The sequence below is a fragment of the Apis cerana genome, linkage group LG1 (genome assembly GCF_029169275.1).
Source record: "Apis cerana isolate GH-2021 linkage group LG1, AcerK_1.0, whole genome shotgun sequence".
NCBI lineage: Eukaryota > Metazoa > Arthropoda > Insecta > Hymenoptera > Apidae > Apis > Apis cerana.
The window spans coordinates 17137418-17158482 of NC_083852.1; the positions used below are offsets into that span (position 1 = coordinate 17137418).

Here is a 21065-nt window from a genome sequence, read left to right on the forward strand (position 1 = left end):
CTTAGAATTTAACGTTTCGAAAGAAAACTATTATACACGGAGAAAAGAAGAAAATATATTAGAAATTTAAGAGATAATAACATTTATAGATAAGATAACATTTAACAAGATTATATTAATCATTTCCATCCAGAAATACTATCGGATTGTTGGAATTATTGAGAAATATCAAAGATCGGAATAATTGTTACGAGAAATGAAAGGGAAGGGAAAGGAAAGGATAAAACTTTGGCAACAATTCGGTGAAACGTTAAAATTCTTACAATTTTTTGGATTCTTTTTCGTATCATCAATCGAGATTCTTATGAGAACAATGGCTACTAGTTTCGCAGGAGCTTCAATCGTTTTCAACGAATATCTGGCCGTTGGTATCGCGGACGTAAGGTCAGGGTGGACATGATATTTCCTGTATCGGCCCAAGACAAAAGAACAAAAGTTGCTGTCAAAATACACGAAGCGTGTAAGTTACCGATTTAAAAAAAAATGACTACAATTTGTTGATCGTTAACGCGAAGTTATCCAACTGCATTGCTAATTATCCTGAACAAAGTATTCTTTTTGTTTGTTCTCTATTCTTTTTACCATGAGAAAATTTATTTCTGAAAATATTTTGTACTCATTTTAATTATTATTAATATAATTTATAAATTTTAAATTTCGATTTTTATTTCCATTTCATTTGTGTAATTATTTATTTGAATGTGCGTGATATATGATTACTGATTTAGTGTCAACGTGATATCAATTCTTAAATTCGTAAATTTTGCATAAATTTTGCAAATGATTTAATACGATGAAAATATAAAAATAAGTTATTGAAATCTTTATTTTTAAAATTGAAAAAAAAATATTACATCATTTCTTGATTTCAGTAACTTGAAGAAATCTTATAGATTAGATTTTATTATATAATTTTTCTATTATATATTCTATTAGATTCTATTATATATAATAAAGAGATTGAAAATTATATATAAAATTATATAAATAAGAGATTGAAAAATTTTTTGAATAGTTTAGTAATAACGATAAAGGAGAAGACGAAAAAAAAATAGTAATACAATAAAGAAAATTCGAATAAAAAATAAACTCATATTTATATTGGTTTTCATCGTGATATAATTTAAATAGTTGCAAGAAAATTATTATCAATATATCTTATTACAATTTATTTTTTAATTAAATGAAATATGTATTTTAAATCTTTTTGAATCCATTTGATTTTATATTTACAAATTAGAATGAGTTTTAATAATCTTATAATAACCTTCAGATAAGATATTAAAAACTATATTAATTATTAATTACTTTTAAACGATTTTTAAACGATTACAAAATCATAATAAATCTAAATTATTTTAAATTAATGTATTTCTATCAGTTTAGGATAACCTTGATTTCAATGACCTGATTTCTTTAGAATGTCTTATAAATATATAATTTTATAGATTTTATATTCAAATATAGAATTCATATAGGTTGTGATATAAATTTTTTATATTATTTTAAAAACAAAAAATAATATAATTAATTTGTTTTTTAGAAGAAATTCAAGAATTTACAAAGAATTCAACGTAGATAATAGAAGATAATGTTTTAATTTTGCATCGCGATATAATTTTTTTTTCTCAATATTCTTTCATAAATTAAAAAAAAGGCTGTAATTGATAATGCATAAATTATATAATTATTTTAAAATAAAACAAATCTTTTTATAAAATTTTATCACTTATTAATTGATCTATGTTATTACTACGTTACGACTACGTCAATGATAATGTAACGTTGGTGATAAATTATTTTTTTACGAGATAAAATTATTTGTGAATATCTTAACTAGATATGTTTGTGTCGCGGTAATATTTCGTGTAGTTTACATCAGTTTGCTCAATTTAAATGGTTGTGGTGTATCTCCGACAATTAAATCCAGAAACGACTAGTAAAGGCATATAACATTACGAGAAGCAAGTTTCAAACGAGGTCGCATGGTGTAAATCATTTAAAATCACGGACAATCTGGAAAAATTACAAGAATGTCGAACGAACGTACAATTAGTATCGTCACTCTTCCAGATAAATCAACAGAAGAGAATAAAATTGATTCAAGTGAGACTTTTCTTTAGCAAAAACTAGATATTTTAATTACAGTATACGAGGAGATTTTTCGTAAAGAAATTTTATTTGTAAAGTAACAGATATAGAAAATAAAACGGAGAAGTCTGCAAATTTCGAGAGAGCCATTACTGCAGCTGGTTATGGAAAGTTTCAGTATTTCCTTCTTCTATCAATTATTCCTGTGTCATGGTCAACAAGCCTTAACACTTCCAGTGTTGGGATCATTCTTCCTTCTGCAGAATGCGATCTGCAAATAACTTTCTATCAGAAAGGTGTCCTAACTGCTATCGTATACGTAGGTTCGTATATTCTCATCTTTTCAATGCGTGAAGATACTTTATTCTAATATTAAAATTATACGTTGGATTATTTTAGGAATGGTCTGTAGCGGTCCTCTATGGGGTTATATAGCGGATGTCAAAGGTAGAAGAACCGTTTTCCTCTTCGGCTATTTAGCTGACGGTATATGTAACATTTTATCAGGATTATCGCAAAATTTTTGGACGCTGTTATTTTTTAAATTCCTTAGCGGTTTCATGTAAGTTCGAAAGAGATCTTAATCTTATGATTAACGATAACAATGATAATTATCTGACGTCAGTATAAGCGGTCCTCATGCTTCCATCGTGGCGTACTCCTCTGAATTCTATGGGAAGAAAGGAAGAGGGAAAATACCATTGCTGATCGGTTTCAGCATCACACTTGGAAATATCGTGAGTTCAGGTACGACGTATACGACAGATTGTAAAACATTTATTTACGAATTGGATCATTTCATCTTATAGCGCTCGCGTTGATCATCATTCCTCAAGAGTGGTCCATCGTTCTTTGGGACGGAGCATTTGTCTACAATTCTTGGAGATTTTTCTTATCTGCCTGTAGTATGCCAATATTGATCGGTGTTGTTTGTCTCTTCATGTTTCCGGAAAGTCCAAAGTTTCTCATGTCGCAAGATCGTATGGACGATGCGTTGAAAGTTTTCCAGAGGATTTACAGCATAAACACGGGCAAACCGCCGGAACAATATCCGGTGAGAATATCTTTATATTAATCAATTGCTATAATTTTTTTTAAATGATTTATAGATATATATCGCTTTTTTAAAAAAATAATTAAATCTATATGATGATGATTTTTATTTAAGATTCAATATTTACAAAACGATCCTCCTTCCATGGAAGAATCAAGTAATGTTGATCACGATGAAAATATGAAGAAGAAAAAAATTTTCACTAATCCGTATTTGTCTCGACTTTTTTCGGTCATTGTCATGCAATTTGGGTCAATGTTTGCGTAAGTGTTCTCTTTTATTATCTATATTAATAATTATTTATGATATATAATAATGGTATATAATTATTTTAATTTTTAAAAATATTAAAAACCAATTAAGATAGCAAACACCAAATTCTAAATTCTTCAGTATGACGAGTGTTCGCTTTATCTATATAAATACGTTGTTTCATCGCAATAAAGAAAAACGAGAAAATGGATAAGTATATGACGTTTTCAGTGATATGACGTAAAACGGAGATAATAAATAAATCCACAAAACGTGAGAAACAAAGTAAAGAAATAATAATCTTATCAAAAAATAGCATTCCAAAAAAAGCAAGTAATAAGTCAAATTTATAATTATTCACTTTTTTGTATCTTATAGAACAAACACGTTTCGATTATGGCAACCTCAATTGTTCACGATTCTAGAAAATTTCGATCCATTGACTTATAATTTGACAGCAGAACACGAATCTACATTTTGCGAAATTTTGGATTTCACAACCTCTTTGAGTGCTTCTGAAAACATTGTAGAAAATGCGACGTGTAAAAACGTAGGATAATTCTTACAATTTCTTTTTTAACAAATTTAATTCTGTATTTATATCATAATATGATATTATTTTTTGTATGATTCTAGATTGTTGTCAACGAGTCTGTTTACGTGAACACAATCATTATATCTACTATAGGAAGCTTTCTTCTTCTCTCAAGTAGCTTCATACTGAATTACTTGAGACACAAAATCTTATTAGGTAAGGATTCATATGATTTTGTAAGTTAATTTAATAACGATAATATTGATATTGTTGATTGCAGCTATTTGTTACGGAATATCGCTAATATGTATAATTAGTCTCTATTGGTCATCTAATTCATTATTAACATTATTGTTGTCAAGTTTCTTCATTGGATTCACGAATAATACTCAAAATATCATTATTTCTGCAACGGTCATCATGTTCCCAACTTCTTTAAGGTTAAATATAATAAATATCCAAATTGAAATTTAAGAATATAAGATAGAATGAAAATTTTTCTTTGAAAAACTAGGGCGATCGCAGTGAGTATCGTAATGATGGTTGGAAGGATAGGATCGATCTGTGGAAATATTCTTTTCCCAATTCTTCTGGCGCAAGGATGCTTTGTACCGATGATCCAGTTGGCGTGCTTCATATTATGTAAGCCATTCTCTCTTCCAATCGTTTCGTTTCATCTTTTTTTCTAAAATACTATAATTCTTCTCCATTGCAGTTTGTTCTATTTTAACATATTATCTACCCTTGTTCAAAAAGGGAGAGAAAAAATAAGAAAAGTCTCGAATTTTATTTTATTTTCACTTTTGAATACTCGAAACGATTTTTCAATCAGAAATCATCAAACTCTCGAAATAATATATTAGAGAATATATCAAATTTAAAAGCAATTCAATCAAAGGTCGAAAGTGTGTAAAATAAAATAGATTTATACGTGACTCGAGTAAATCGCCAATAAAGGAGTTTCCATTTCATATAATATACTCCGAATGATAGATCTCGGATAACCTATAGACCTCGTTGTTCAAACCGGGGAATTATGCTCATCCTTGAACCATTCTAGCATGATCGAATATTTCCAAAAGGAACCACGATCGTCTTCTTAAGAAACAACCGCCATTTTGCGCAACAGCGTAAAACGAAACATGCAAAACAAGAGAATAATGGAAGATTTATCGAAGCAAGAAAGCACGCGTTCAAACGCAAAGAAGGGAACAACGACAACAATATTACACAATGAACGAGTGGATGTTTCCAGTTGGACAGTCTTCACGGTCACATTTTCAACCGGGGAAGAAGATCAATCTCGATTTAAAACAATGATCGAGCCCGTCGAGGACGAACGTGGCGTTCCTCGACTGGCGTGAACACGAAGCTGCCACGGGGGCCTTGGGTTTCACTTTCGACACATCCTGGAGAGCCCTCCGCCGCAGCCTTCACCCACATGCTCGTTCTTCTCGATCCCTCGCTAAGTAAGTAAGTAAATACTATTTACTACGCTTCTGTTCAAGTGGAGTTTCGTGTGGACGATGCTTTATCAAGCGCCCGGGATCTCGACACCTTCGAACCGACCATGTTGATCGAGTAATTACGCGTGGCCATAAAAATCGCCGTGAATATTACAATGAGAGAAAGTCAAGGCATCTTGTTGCGATGCAATCTTCTGCATGCTATTATGGCTACAACACTCGAAGATCGCAGGAGAAAAACTTGATAAGTTATAATTTTTAAATCTCTTAGGGGAATTTTGAAAGTGGACTTGTCGAATTATTTTCACATATTTTTATCTTTGAAGTATTGAAGGTATTTTTAATTATATGATTTAAAATATAAGGAACCAATCTTGTGGTCTTCATTTGATATTAATATTTTTTTTCGTTTTTGTTTTATTGTTTTTCAAAGGAATGGACACTTCTTATATTCAGAATTAGAAATTGAATGAATTAGAAATTTTCTGTGTACGCAATTCATGGAATGCATTCAACAGACATATATTTTATCTTGATGGATTAATGTATATATTAAGATTCTTAAGATTATTTTTTTATAGCTTTGGGATATTCAGGATAATTTAATATACGAATATAATACGTATTTATTATTAATTTGATCACGATTCCATTTTACCTATATAATTCACTATTGTTTCTATTTGTGAGTATAATTAAGACATTACACGACGATAATTACAATCTATATCCATGAAAAAAATAAGCAATTCAATTAATCCGATGGCGAATTGAATGTGATACAATTAACGGGACACGAATGACAATAAGTACGAATAATAAAAAGAAATTGTGCACACTTTGCTCGAGTAAATATTACATTCCAAGATCATATTGTATTTTAAACGAATACGTTCAGGCAACTCGTACCCTAACTACATACTTTACTTTTTTTATTCGAAAGTAACGAATGCGAAACTTTAAAAGGAATCACACAATAATTCACACAAGGAATCACGCGAGAAAAAGAAATTACCAGGGTGGACTCGTACGTTCCACGTTTCATTGATGTTTCTCGTGAAGAAGCATCCAAAGTGGCGCTTGAGACAGCATTCCGAATAAATTGCGGAATGAAAGTGTGCAGCGTACGCGTGTATAAGGAAAAACGTGTTGGCATTGCTTTTGCGTTTTTCATTCTGTTGTGTTCAAGAGCCTCGCATTTGCCACATCGTTATCACACGCCATTACGCAACATAATTTTCCTTTCTGAGAAAATGCATGACGAATACCTTTTTTAATTAATATCTTTACCTTATACGATAAAATATTTCTATCACATACGATAATTATTAAACAAGTGTTCGTCTTTCCAATGAATTATTAAAAAATTGATGGATCGAAGTTTCAAGCGTCAGCCTGATGTATTCATTCAATTATCAATTATCGAACGTTCATCGATCTGGCCACGGATTCGATACAGGAATCAAGGAAGAAGACGAGGGAACAAAATAAGAATGATACAGAGTGTTTTGTGAAAGCGATTCCATCGATGGGCCCACGGTCCTCTAATCATTCTCTACGGACACGAAGACGTCCGTATCGCGATTTCACGGCCGCTATTCGCTCGATCGTTCTTTTCTCGAGAAATAGAACGGATGATGGCGTGGGTAAGACCGCCAGCAGCCAGTCGCATCAGGATCCTTCCGATACTGTTAATTCTTCCCGCAAAATCCTTCGTGTATTCCTTATTTCTCTTTTGAAGAAAACGACGATTTTCATTATACCTTGCTCGTTTTGATACTTTTAAAACTAATCTGTTGATACGACCGCAAGAACCAAGATCTCGAACTTAACTTTGTCCCAAGTTGAATCAATTTTGTGGAATCATTTTGAAATTATGTACTAATTCGTGTGGAATTGAAAAATTGAATCAAACGTTTTTTGGAAATTTTTTGGAATTATATTTATGGTTCGTAAAATTGGAAATGAAATATAGATAGATAATTGTTGTATCGATTTGAAGTTCTAAGAGATTTAAACTCTAAAAAAATTTTACGCGTTTGTTTTCTTCCAATAGACCACCCTGCCCATAGATCTATTCCCTTATATATTGTTTCGAGGAAACAAGTGCAATAAACTTGACAGTTTCTTGGGGAAATGGTAAAAGAAATATCCTCTGGGCAAGAGTGTCTTCAGAAAATGGCGTTAAAGATATGAAACGATCACCCTCCGGCCGAATGACCGTGCTTCAGTACAGCTTTTACTCTCTAATTTATAACAGTTCCGTCAAGATAAAATTTATCATCAACTTCATTGTGATATTAATGAAATTTATGCAATTTTAATAGATAATCTATAAATATTAAATTTAAAAAGCAAGAATATTAAAAAAGATTTTTTTTATAATCGTAAAAAAAATGTTAAAATAATTATCAGAATAATACCGAAGGAACGATAGTCTATTATTTTCTCAGAACTCTCGAGATTCGTCACGGCATGACGTTAATTAACATCGAAGTTGACGATCGTCGATGCAAGTTCGAAATTAGTTCTACCGTGGAATAGAAAAAGACGAGTCATTAGTCGTCTCAGTCCATCGACCGGATGTTTGCCAGTGCACAGCTACTGCACACGAAAATACATTTCGACAAACACTCATCGGCTCTTCTATTTTAAATAACAAGGATTTTTCTTCTTCATCCGTGTAATTGAAAAGAAATACCGCTGTTCTTTTAACGATTTGTTATTCTTCGATGAGAAGAAAAAAAATATGATAACGGAGATATGAAACTGGATTTTCTTGAAGCAATGAATACAAAACGAAGATCGAACTTTCTGATCAGCAGTAATCGGTGAAAGCCAAAAGATACGCGCAAGGTTTGCAATTACATAATTAATCGCATCTCCGATAAGTCATAACGTTTTCTTGATCAAAGGTTGCGCGACTATCATTATGGTAAAGAGACATTGATGCTGTCGAGTGAAATTATGCAAATCGTCGAAATAATTGTTCTTTTTATGGAAAATTGAAGCTTCTTCCCAGAGGAGGAAATCGTTACGAGAGATATGCGCTGAAAATAAAGCAAGTCTCATCTTCCCCTCAACTCCCTTGTGAAAGGAAACAGGGAGGTAATAATCAACGATCCCTCGAAGAAAAAGTTGAGTATAAACACCGAAGAAATTGAATACAAACTCGAATATAGCAAAACAATGTTGGTATGCGAGCAAAGTTTACTTACTGTTTTTGCAATGATTTCGATGATCGTGATATTGGACAAGCGAATATGTCGAACGGAGAATTTTAATCCGTTATCATTTTTACTTCGTTTAATCAATCATAATTTTTAACATTAAATTCGTAATTTAAATATCGATGGAGGATTAAAAGCTTGAAAATTCTTAGAAATAGCATATATTTCTTCGATCAAATTATAGTTTCTCTCTTGTGTAATGATCTTTATAAGATCTACGAGATATCTTAGTTAAATAAATAATCAATTAATCGAATATTTGCACGTAGCAAATATCAGTTACAAAATTTTAATTAAGCAGAACAGTAACTTACTTATCAACTATATAAACTATTCGCGTCAACGAGTGTAATCCAGCGTAAGCAATTATTCGTTTAAATTTATTTAGAGGAACGCATTATTAGCGAAACACGCTATATCGAAAATAATCGTGGTTATGCTCGCAAATCTCGCATCACGAAGATATTTGCATCCACTTACCCAGATATGTATAATTCGTACGCCATATGCGCACCACGATGCATCGCATTGCTTTTCATTTATGCACCTACCTATGTAAATGAGAGTATTATCTGAAAGTATCTACCGCTACGCCGGATCCGCTATGCCTATGGAACACCGTGTGACTCCTTGCTCCTTACCGTTCTTGTTCAATTCTTTCTTCCTCGGTCTCCCCACGATGGCTTCCTTGTTCGCCTCTTCCCGTTCCACCGCAAACCCGACCTCTCCTCCTGATCCTTGTCTTTCGTGGTTCCTGCCCGCGCTTTCGTCCCTCTTTCTCACCTGCTCCTTCGTTTCCTCCTTCGCCGATTTTCCTCCGAGATCTCCCGCCGAGATTGCGAAACGCGTCGACTTCGTATTTAGTTGGACGCAAGCGTGTGTTTACCATCGTGTAACGTAATATCATATGATTTCGAAGGGTGTGTCGAAGGGAAGGTGTCGAAGAAGAAACGATTCTTTGATGTCTCTTGCTTAAAATAGAATTTAGTCTTGATTTATTTAGTTTGAGATTACATTGAATACTCTTTCGATGGAATGTATAAAATGTACAATGGATTTCTTCGCATGAACGTTTATACAATTTTTGGAAATAAATTACAAGTCATTCCATCAATAGCATATAATAATTTCTTATTTCATAATTAATAAGCTATAATTATATATCAAGATAAGTCGAGATCAGCGAGAAGAAAAATATCCAGAGAATTTTATCAAGTTCTTCCTTATTTACTCTCTCCTAATTTGTTCTCTCGTTTCTTCTGATAATTTACCGTTCCTCTTGGAGTAGCCACGTTCCACGATAAATATCTTTTTACTCTTCTTACTCTTCCGACGACGGATTTTCTTCGTCATAGTCTTCTTTGGCACGAGAATAACCGATGAAGATGACGCAATCGATACGCCTTCGTATTTCCATCTTTTAGCTCACTGGTGACCCAATATTTTCAGAATAAACGTATCCGATCGTGGAGCACGAAGACGCGGGAGGATCAGTGAAAACATGAAATTGAACAGGCTATTTGCATTTATCGAGATATCCAGTCGTTTCTGTCATGGACACGCGACTTCCGGTGACAATGATGAAGCAGGTCCTCGTGGACCAACGACGAGTAATCGAATGACAGCTCGTCAACGAGATTGTCATCCTGAAGAAGCGACTCAATCTCGTGTGTCGTCGCCATAAGATTTGGAAATAATGAAACTTCGTGACAAACGTTACAAACGAATACTTTCTCACGGTTTTTTTACCTAAAGAAATCGCCTTTAAAATTAAGAAATTAAAAAGATTTATTTACGTAGATAAGAGAAATTATTGATGGAATAGAGACATGGAATAGGAAGTAAATATTTTCTTACTAATTATGGAATTAAATATTCGTTGATAGGATCGCGAAAATTGCAAAATCGCGAAGGCAAAATAATCAATAGATATCAATGGTAAGAAATCAGTTGGTATCTATCGAAAAATATTACAGTCAAGGTTAACGTTTGTTAGATTCGTTAAAGTGTGATCATTATTGAACATTCAAATGGTTTGTTAATCTCTTTTTAGTTGAGCTTCATTCCGATGCGACGTCACGATTATCTTTTATAAGATAATGACACGTCATTTTCTATTGTACATACATATAGATAAATTCCTAATTACTTGTACTTATTGCTTTGTATTATTATTGATCGACGATAAAAATTTTTCAAATTATTTTTATATATTTTCTCTTTATTTCAATGATTTTTTTTGCTTTTTCCATTTTTTGCATTATATAAATTTTACACGAAATCGTCACTTATTGACTTTCACTTATTTTCAACATTTTCTAAAATTATCAACGATATAAAGAAAATAAAAATAATTAAAATTCATCGAAAGTTGTGTCGCCTTTGCTTAAAAAGATAGTTGCAAACTAACGTCCTTGATCATTGGGATAATAATCGTTCATACTTCAGCAAGATTCGCGTTAAAAGGCGGCAATGTCTTCGCGATACGTCGCTGAGATAAGTTCCGTTCGATGAGACAGAGATACCAATCTGTTTTGCATAATCACGTTCATTAATCAACCGTTCGAAACAAGTTGGCCTAGGTCAACGACGAGACGACTCGTCGACTCTCGATGCTTGCATTTTACGCGAGAGGGGACGGGTGTGTCCGATCGAATTCTTCATGGGAAGCGTCGACTTGCCATCGAATGCCACGCCACAAGAATCTGTGTCGTGTTGGTCGAAATTTATAACTTTGGCCGATGAAAAACCTATTACTGTGTGATTCCAGGCCAGTAGATACCAAATACTTGTTTTTAGAGATAAATCGAGATTATGGGTCGCAGTGAAGAAGAATAGAGATAAATACTTAGCATACTTTTGTTTTTACAGAAAATTTTCAAGAAAAATAAGAGAAGAAACGGATAAAATAAAATATGGAATTATGTTGCGTGGCTGAAGTAGAATTTTCATTGCGATGTATTATATACAATGAATCATCAATCGTATTTATATCTGCATTCCTATTGTATTTCTTATCTTAAAATAGTTGTGATTGATCGCGATATAATATTTATCTACAATTTTACAACGAAACATTTACTTTTATTAATCACTTTGAAATTCTACCAATTTTGATTCTCATCATTTATTTTCCATTCCAGGTGAACAATGCATATTCATTATCATTTTCAAAATAATATTTAAAAATATACACGTATAAATATGAATTTAAAAAAATATAATCATCCGTTTTTCGATAATCAATATTTAACCAAAACTCGGTATAATCAACTGTACAATGGAACACCAATACTTTTTATATTATTCGATCGAGCTTCGTTCTTTTGCTCGCGAACAAACGTTTCATTTCCAGTTAAGCTTGATAAAAGTCCAGTGCAATTAACGGATACGTCACACACTCGTTAAACGTAGAGAAAAACCAGCGATTGATTTTCATCCGGCTTCCTTTACTCGATCGCGGTCGATCACGGCTTTATTATTTCCTTCTCGTGTGTCGATTTCACGGTCAACGACGAGTTACGCGAAAGGTGAATTTCTAGTTGCGTAACAAATGATGTTACGATTGTTACGCAACGCGTTTTACGCATAGATCGAGGAAACGGCGTCAACATTCTTGATGGGGGAATTACGATTTTCTACGAAATTCCTATTTTCTACAGTGTTAGAAAAAAAAAACGGTTTTATTAATTTTCTTTTGGTCCAGTAAATGATTAGTTCCGAGTTTCAAGCGTTCTTAATACATCGCCTTGGTGTTCCAAGGCATAATTATGTTTCTAGGAACAAGAAAACCTTGAATTTACTAGAGGAGGTCGGGACACTTTTCGTGGTAACAGGTTGGAGATAAAACTGGTCGTTATTGGATAATTAACTCGTCCAACTTTAGCGAAAAGTTGCTAATAGAATAGGTTCATTTGAATAAATTTTATTTTCTATTTCGTATTTACGGATAATTCGAGCTATTTGCAAATTTTATAAATAATAGAAATATTACTTTAACTGTACTACATCCTCTGTTTCATCATTTTTAATCTTATCTTATTATCGGTTATATTGTTAGAGGATTTTTTTAAAATCGAGGAAAATGGGAAGAATTACTACCTTATTAAAATTATAGGTTTCGTAATTGTTTATTTGTACAATTATTAAAATTATATAGGTTCTTCTGATTGATTTAATATCGACCATCATTTAGATACGAGTATGATTATATAGTATCTTTGTACCGATTTTAATTATAACCATTTACATGCAGTATAACTAATATATTTTCTTCGTATCGCTTTAATTATAATCATTTATGTATCACGCAATGTATCAATATTTTATTTACTAACTAGCTTAAAGTTCATCTAAATAAATAATTATAATTGATTGTACGTATATGAAAGGAATATATACATGCAATTTTCGTTCTCGTTTGCTTTTAAGTACAGTTAAAGGCACATTAAAAAACATATCTTTCCATTTAAATATTTTGCTAAACGATTATAAATTATATATTCTATGATGCATTATTCGTTTCGTATTATATATTTAGTTGTGTAACGTTATTTATACGTTGATGATTTAAAATTGATGAATACCAATGCTACTATAAATATAATTTATTTTAATAAATCGCAATTCAATTTTTACTCGATGAATTATTCGCTATTCAAGTTTCTGTTAAAACATCAATATTCTTTAAATCAAATAAATAAGAGGAAAATTAAGACATAAAAATTTAAAGAACGAGATGGAAATAAACTTCATCACTTTTTTATCTTATACACGGCAAACGCTTACAGAGTTGAAAAATTGAAGATGTCTCGTCTCAAAGATGTTGCGCGTCCTTGACGTTTTCGTCGGAGGAGAAGCATGGAACGAAAGTTCACCTGCGATTCATCTCCATGTCGTTTCGCTGTATCTTTAAAAATTATCGCGTCCACGTTGCGGATGTACCACGTATACGCTGTTAAGATTAACCAGATTAAGGTTAACAGCTTCCATTCGAGGCGTTATCGCGTTTCTTTGAAAGAGCGGAAAGTTCGAAACGTTCTTCTTTTTCTTCGACTCGACTCGCGTAAGAGGAGATTTCTTTTGTATATCCGAACCGGGAGACACTTAAATCTAACTGTATCAGGATCGAGACACAGGCAGCTCGACTTCAGAGACAGGATGAGAAGGAGCAAGGAAATTCTAAGCGTGCCTCGTAAATTTTGCTGAGGGCAGGACACGCGTTGGTCGACATTGAAAGTTGACGAACGGTACCACGGTGTTAACGGTGTTCCTCGTAATTAAGTAAATCGCGTCATCTCGCGGAGAGACTATTCGCGTGTCTCTTGTTGCTCGTCCATCGGCGTCACTCGTTTCTTTGAATAAAGTGGTAGAAAAAAGATGGAAGAATACGAGGAGATCGTGATACTCGTAGCAATTAAGGATCACTTGTGAGGATCACGATCCTGTACAGTTAACCAAATATCGGCTATGACAGGGACGATGTGTGTTTAACGCGGTTATATACGTCAGGTGTCGGATGCGGAGACGAGGAGATTCAAAGGAGGAAGCAACAAGTGGTGGACATCGGAATTGGAACGACGAAGGGAGCCATTAAATCGTTAAGGATGAATCGAAGACTGTTCCAAATGGATGGAATTGTTTTTAAAAATAATTCTAATTAAAATTAACCTCGATAATCTTTTTGGTCGATCGAAAATCAATCGATTTTATTTCTTAATTTTTAATATTGAAACGATACGAACGAGGATCTTTCATCCGATTGTGCGGAATACCGTGAGAAGAAAGAAACGTTATACCAGTTTAAAGAGGTCTTTCCAGATTTAAATAGACCGATTGTTGCAGGTTAATTGTCGTGTTGACCAGTTTAACCGCTTATTTTACTTTAATATTCGCCTTTTTTTTTACATTCTTGGAATCTCAGTCGGTTCATTCCCTAATCAGATTTTACACTTCCGCGAATCATTCTATAACTTTTCTCCTCGCATGCGCGCGATTTCTCGAATCTCGGAGAGTCGGCCGGCTCCGTCCGTTGTAAAAAAAAAAAGAAAATATCGTCGAGGTTCGAATGAAATAAGAAGCGGTTACAGAAATTTACGAAGAAGCCGAGGAGCCGAGGAGCTGAAAAACCAGCGAGGCGAAATGCTAGGCTGAGCGACCGCTTGCGAAATAATTCGCGTGCATAATTGGTTCAAGGTTGTCAAGTACCGTTGCTTCATGGAAACTTCGTATCGAACCGAGGAGAGAACCTCCACCCTGCGCATCTCTACGCATCTTTCCCGTATTCGAACGTAATTTTAATTACCGCCAAGTATTTCTATGTCTTCATTCAGCCGGATCTTAGAATTATCACGAGTGAATGAGCCTTTTGTTTGGTTAATCCTCGTCGGTTGAAAGAAACTCCTGTTAACCCGGATCCCTTTATTGTCGGCCTTTTCGTTTAATCACTCTAATGGAGACAGGAATAACAACCGTTAATCGCGTCCCATCTAAAAATCGTGACAATTTTATTTTGTTCCTGAAATTACATCGAAAGCACGGTAGAAGATTAAGTAACGGCCGAGCCTTCTGTGCGAGCCTCCGTTGGAATAACAACGGAGAGTGGGTGGGTGGCGAGGAGCGGATAAAAACGTCGATGGCTCTATGACGCGGTTGACTGACGTAGAAAATACTACGATCCATTGACGGTGTACGCCGGAGAATCATCCCACGAGCAAAGGCGAAAGTATCACTTCGAGCACGAGCGATTGTTCGAGCGAGGATGCGATCGGATCCGTCGATAGGCCGGGGAGGGTTAATTGAAGAGCACGTGTGTCGGGACACCTTCGACCCGTGACGACCCGATGGATGACACGATCGCCGCTTCATTAAAAACTCGATGCGTCGTGTGATGTTTTATTAAGAACGATTAAAGTCGTATTACGAGGAATAAAAGGCTCGATATCTTGAGATTATTTCTCAAGAGTTGTGGCACGTTTGTGGAATTTTTGATGTGACGCGGCACGATTAATTTAGTCGATATTGTTACCGATCTCGTTTATAAAAAGGAATGACGAAGGAAGGTAATTAATCGCGGTTACGTGAACCTTGGCCGCCATGGAGTGGCGACGACGGGATGATAATCGTTGGCGCTCGTCACGCGCGTGTGTCGAAGACCTTAGACCCGGCGACCCGTCGGGATGACATCATAATTCCTTTACGGGATACGGCTCTTTCCCCGTTTTCGAATCACATAAAGAAATACTCTCGTGCAAGGTAGTTGGAACGAATTACGTGATTAATTTAAGAGAGCGTTTCGTGGATTATTATTATATATCCTTGGCATTGAACTGGATGAGTCAGATGTCTTGACGTTTGTAGACAGTCTTTGAATATGATTTTTAATATACCATGATCTTGATGAATTGATAATTTTTTTTTTTGAGATACTTAAGATTTATCGGATATTTTGATATTAATTCGATCTTTTGCTTTCCAGTTTTTAGATCTTTTAAACGATATTATCAAGATGTAATTATTCTTAAATTTTTGAAATCTTAAGATTTCGTACAATTAATTCAATTTGAACGATCTTATTCTTCTGACTATGGAGAAAAAAACAAATTATCAAGCGGAAATGACTTGTTAGAAGCTATCAACGAATTTGCAATGTCTCGGTGTTCGTGACAGTCGACTGGCTACGAAGTGTGGGAGCGTGAGATGATGGAGGCGGTGGTGGAACGACGTCTGTGAAAAAACAATGAAAGAGGGACAAATTGCAGCGATTATTGGTAAATAATCTTCTCTATAATAGAGTTTTAAATTTGAACCGCAATGACTGTAGCCATTTTTCAGATCAACGAGTTTTCTTAAATCGGTTGGAAATAACAAGTTCAAGTACGATCATGCTCTGACTGACGTCTCTCCCTCTCTCTTTTCATTTCTCTTACATTAAAACTTTTGCACGAGTTACGGTAATTTCCTTATACAATTCCGTGTTTACGTTTACTCGTTAATTAAATTCGATAATATCAAGGATATCCTCTTTCATACGTCCTTTATCGGTGCTGTTAGATCGAGTTTATCAAGCTATAATTAACGATTTACTATAAACGACAGGAGGTGCGTTATCGATTCAAGCAATCGATACCCATGGAATCGATACCGGACATATGGGTTCATGCATCGAACAGAAAGGTTGTAGGTCGTCCCTGAGAACCACGTCTCGCGTTTATTGAATCTTTTTACGCAATCTGTCAACCGCTATACCTATTTAAATCCTTCGAACGATCAGAGCAAAATCAATTCAATCTGCGATATAATAAGTGTATCTTTTTATCGGTGCAGACAACACGATATATCGATTATTTTTTTATCATCATCATTATTTTATTAATTAACCTACGTAAGATTCAGGAACAGAAGCGTGTCAACATTCGACTAATATAAATAATCGTGACGTTTCGTTAGAAACGAAACAAAACAGTAAAATCAAACTGTTACTTTAACTACGTATTATACTACGACTTAAAATAAGAAAAAGAAAAGGATATTTCGATCATAATATGCGATACGTTCAATATCCATCGAATCTCTGTTCGAATAATAAGAAAGAAGAGTAATAGGATGGTTTGAGGATGAACCGGAAATGCCAGTTACAAACGGTTTCATAACTTCTTCAATCGTCGATGCATCTTGCCGAGTTTTGCAACTGTCGGAGTGCAGAGAGAGCGATGCATCTTCGTTCTAGTTTTGTGGAAAATTTTGCAACGTTTCCACGAAAGTTTTGCATCCCGGAGCCTCGTTCTACAGTAATGCAATTAACAACGGAGGGAATAACAAAGGCAATGAGAGACGATCGGACCGTGACAGTGAATAGCCATGAAATCGACTCTCTCACGAGAAGAGATTACCAATTGGTATCGATCTTCTATACAGATGCTGGATCTTCGTGGAACGAGATATCCGACGAGCCACTACGGTTTAAACGGCTTCATTGTAGTGATCCCTAGTATCGTGATCGGCTTATAAATTCCTCGAAGAGATAGTTTCGCTTCGAGTTGAGATTTGAAAAGTTCGAATATCCGACTTCACTTTTCGAAATCTTAAAGATTTCTTGATATATTATTTCAAGAATTAAGCTTGAAATTACTTTTGCAACACGTCTGATGACACGACTAAAAATTAACGCTTGGAATCGATGTATAGAATCTCAACACACGCCTCAATCGCTTCAACATCTCGATAACATCACCGATCACGATAACTTCGTATAATCCACGACATAGCACGTTATTTCTTCACTAATCATACTTGTAATTCTAATATCATCTTGACTGTACAGGTACCCATTTACATCCACATTTCACCGTGTCACCATAATATAATTGGAAAATAAAACGTGCGAACGAGGCTCTAGTCATCAGTTGCAATTAACGAGCGAACAATAGTCGAGCGAACGCCACAATCAGAGGACATATCACAGCAGGGGATAATCATACGATGAAACATCATGGCGTAGTTACCGGAAACGCAGTTCCATAAAGATATATAGCAGCGAAACACGATCATAGATCCTATTTGGGAATCGATTTCTTGACCTAGCGAGGTTCGCGTGATTCTTCCATCCCTCATCCATAATTTTGTTCCTTATCCAATCGAATTGCGTCGTTTCTCTCTCTGTAAGTTTACGAGGTGAACGATATAACAGTAAATTTCCGACTATTTCGCTACAGAAATAATTTTATTTTTTGATTTCGATTCAACGACCATTCATTCGAATCTATTTCGATCTCTTTAATATTCGATTGTCGTTATCTCTGAACCGGAAGTTTGGTACGATTGCCCTTAATAGAATTTATTTCCAACCGTTTTATACAACTCTTCTCGAACTCTTTTGTTTCTATTTGGAGAAATAGAATTATCTATAATAATATTTGATTTGGATGATTTATTTTATTTTATTTATTTATTTTTTTTTTTTTGCGTTTCATTTAACATGCAAAAATTAAGATATATCGCATTCTTTGTGGAAATTTCTCGTGTGCTTTATCATTTCATCGTCTTCTAACATCGCAGCATTTCATCTATTACGCATTTTGTAATACAAACAATGTAACGGTGTAGCTTAGCTCCTTTAGAGGCTCGTGCGAACGAAATATGTACTTTAATTATCCTTTTGATAAGTTTAACGAGCCTTTCGCGTAAGATTCATCTGCGCGGATTTTTATCTAATTTGATTATCGTAGAAATTAACCTCTTTCTCACTATACGTAATTGATTTTATTTCTGTTCCACGAGACTAAAAAGATAACGGTATCAACAACCAGCCAGAAAAAAACTCTCTTCTCTGAATACAATATTCCTCAAATTTCTACAATCCAAGTAGAATTTTCCAAAATCATCTTTAATTCTCAATTGATATCATTTAATGTATCTCTATCCATACTTTAAATGATACAAAATTTATAAACGTTACTTATCGATGTAAATTACAAAATATAAATTCAAAACTCAAGCTATTTCCAACCAACTACGATATAACAATACCCACCAACGTCACGAACTCATCGATAACTTTAATGGCATCTACTTTCTCCTATGGAATTACCCATGGTGAAGCCTTCAAAGGTCGTGGACTCAATAGCGCTGTGTTAGCCAGGTATAATTTATGCAAACTGGGGTCAGTCGGGGTCTGGACGTGGTTAATGAGCTGTTAAGACACCGACAAGAGAAGTATCCTGGCGGCAAGTGGTTCGAACTTTTTAATCGGCTACCCGAGAAGAGGGACAGAACAGGAACAGAAGCGCAACCAGGTGAACACCTTCTCGGTTACCCGGCATCTCTCGAAACCTCTCCGTGTTGCTCCCGTCTATTATCCTCCGTCCGGCAAGACGTCGTAACCGCACGTTTCTCAACATCCTTTCTGGCCTCCATGTCGTGGATCTTGCCCTTGCAAGCGGATTTTTGGTTAACCGATGCGAATCAACTGGAACTTCAACCAGGAAAGGAATCTTAATTCCTTTATTTTTGTGGAAGGGTAACATTCGAGTTCAGTAAACCGGTCGGAATGTTAATTACTATCGCGATTAAGTCACCGAGAATGAATGTAATTAATTGGTGCAGATATTGGACAGACTTGGAAGATTATTCGAATGTCTCAAATGTCGCAGCTTTCGTGAAATTCAACGTGATGATTGTTTCATGTTTAAGATCTCTCGAATTTTCTTTCTTTTTATATATATTATTTAAATCTAGCATCATCATCGTTGCATCAAATTTCATCGAAAATCTAAAACCTAAAGCACCTTTTGTTAATTCATACGATTGGTACACTGGAAGATTTGATTTTTCCAAACAAAAATTCGTGCTTTATATTATATTTTAAAACGAAGATGCAAGTACGTTCGACTGTAATGAGACGCTCGCGTGTTTGAGGAAGAATTATCGCAACGAGAAGATAAATTGTATGATGAAAATAGGCCGTGCGGTATAGCTCGCGTGCAATTTTGGTGTTGCATTTCTATTTGCAAAGGAGGCCACGCACGAGACGAGTTCCATGGGAAGTCTCATTGACAGTGACACTGGGGAACAGAACAATCTCGACTTAGAAGCCGCAGAAATTACTAAATACCGAGTTGTTAAACGTAATTGTTTGTGTACCAGCCGTTGAACACGAGTGCCTTCTTCTTGAGGCACGCTTGTTGCGTCGCGTAATCCTTGGACTGCGTTGATCAGAATTGATCCTTCGTTTTCTAGGTGAACTCAATTTCATCGAGTTCAATTTAACTGTAGAAGATTGGACATTAACTCATCGATAAAGTTTTTTAAACTAACTGCTAAGCTCTTGCAAAATTGGAAGATTTTTAAATAAAAATACGAAAACGTTCTATATTATTCCTATTACTGCTAATCATGTATGCTAATTTTTTCCTTTCCTTTTTTTTTTTAAAGATCTAAAAATAATATTTCATCAATTATGATCATGATGCTTTTATAAAGATTGCTGCAAAAATCGTAATCCGTAATTGAACCGCAATATACAACTAAACGACAGTGTTCAATCCGCTTAATCTCGTTACAGATCATTGTGTAGAGAATACCTACAATCACCGTGAAATCCCTCTTTATCCAAGGTCTGGTAACGCAAGCTGCAGGAATAGATTGTATAAGCTTAGTACCCTCAACTTGGGATTATCGATACACCGAAGAATATCTCTCTTCGCTATCGATATCATTCATTTCCTCCGAACGAAGTATCAAAAATAAAAAAAGAATATTAAAATTATTCTTACCCTCTATACAAATTTAATAACCATCTTTATCTTCAATTATTCATTCTAATCACTCATTGTCAGTCACGATATTGTTCTTAAATTGCTTCGCGATATTCGCGTGAAGAATCATTTAAAACAGAAGCGTGCCTTGTTCTTCTACACATGGACGGCCCCTAAAGTTCG

At 34.6% G+C, this 21065-nt stretch overlaps 1 protein-coding gene across 3 annotated transcripts; it reads left to right on the forward strand.

The window, feature by feature from the left end:
- The first annotated feature begins 1819 nt into the window (after nucleotides 1-1819).
- LOC107993545 (synaptic vesicle glycoprotein 2C-like) lies at nucleotides 1820-6236 on the forward strand. 3 transcript variants are annotated; one of them, XM_028664673.2, is made up of 11 exons: nucleotides 1820-2106; nucleotides 2196-2414; nucleotides 2491-2653; nucleotides 2717-2838; nucleotides 2901-3145; nucleotides 3260-3408; nucleotides 3776-3947; nucleotides 4034-4148; nucleotides 4213-4372; nucleotides 4447-4574; nucleotides 4648-6236. In XM_028664673.2, the coding sequence occupies exons 1-11, from the start codon at nucleotides 2034-2036 to the stop codon at nucleotides 4701-4703; spliced, it is 1602 nt and encodes a 533-aa protein (XP_028520474.2). In that variant the 5' UTR covers nucleotides 1820-2033; the 3' UTR covers nucleotides 4704-6236. The 3 variants fall into 3 exon arrangements, with proteins under 3 accessions (XP_028520474.2, XP_061929634.1, XP_016905517.2); XM_062073650.1 differs by having other exon boundaries at nucleotides 1822-2106; nucleotides 2173-2414; XM_017050028.3 differs by having other exon boundaries at nucleotides 1822-2106; nucleotides 2190-2414.
- Nucleotides 6237-21065: the final 14829 nt, after the last annotated feature.

Bases quoted from the DNA above. Each gene is read 5' to 3' on its own strand.
- LOC107993545 (XM_017050028.3), top strand. From the start codon at position 2,034: ATGTCGAACGAACGTACAATTAGTATCGTCACTCTTCCAGATAAATCA. The intron at 2,107-2,189 runs GTGAGACTTTTC...TTATTTGTAAAG, and splicing joins AGAGAATAAAATTGATTCAA to TAACAGATATAGAAAATAAA. The intron at 4,373-4,446 runs GTTAAATATAAT...TTGAAAAACTAG, and splicing joins ATGTTCCCAACTTCTTTAAG to GGCGATCGCAGTGAGTATCG.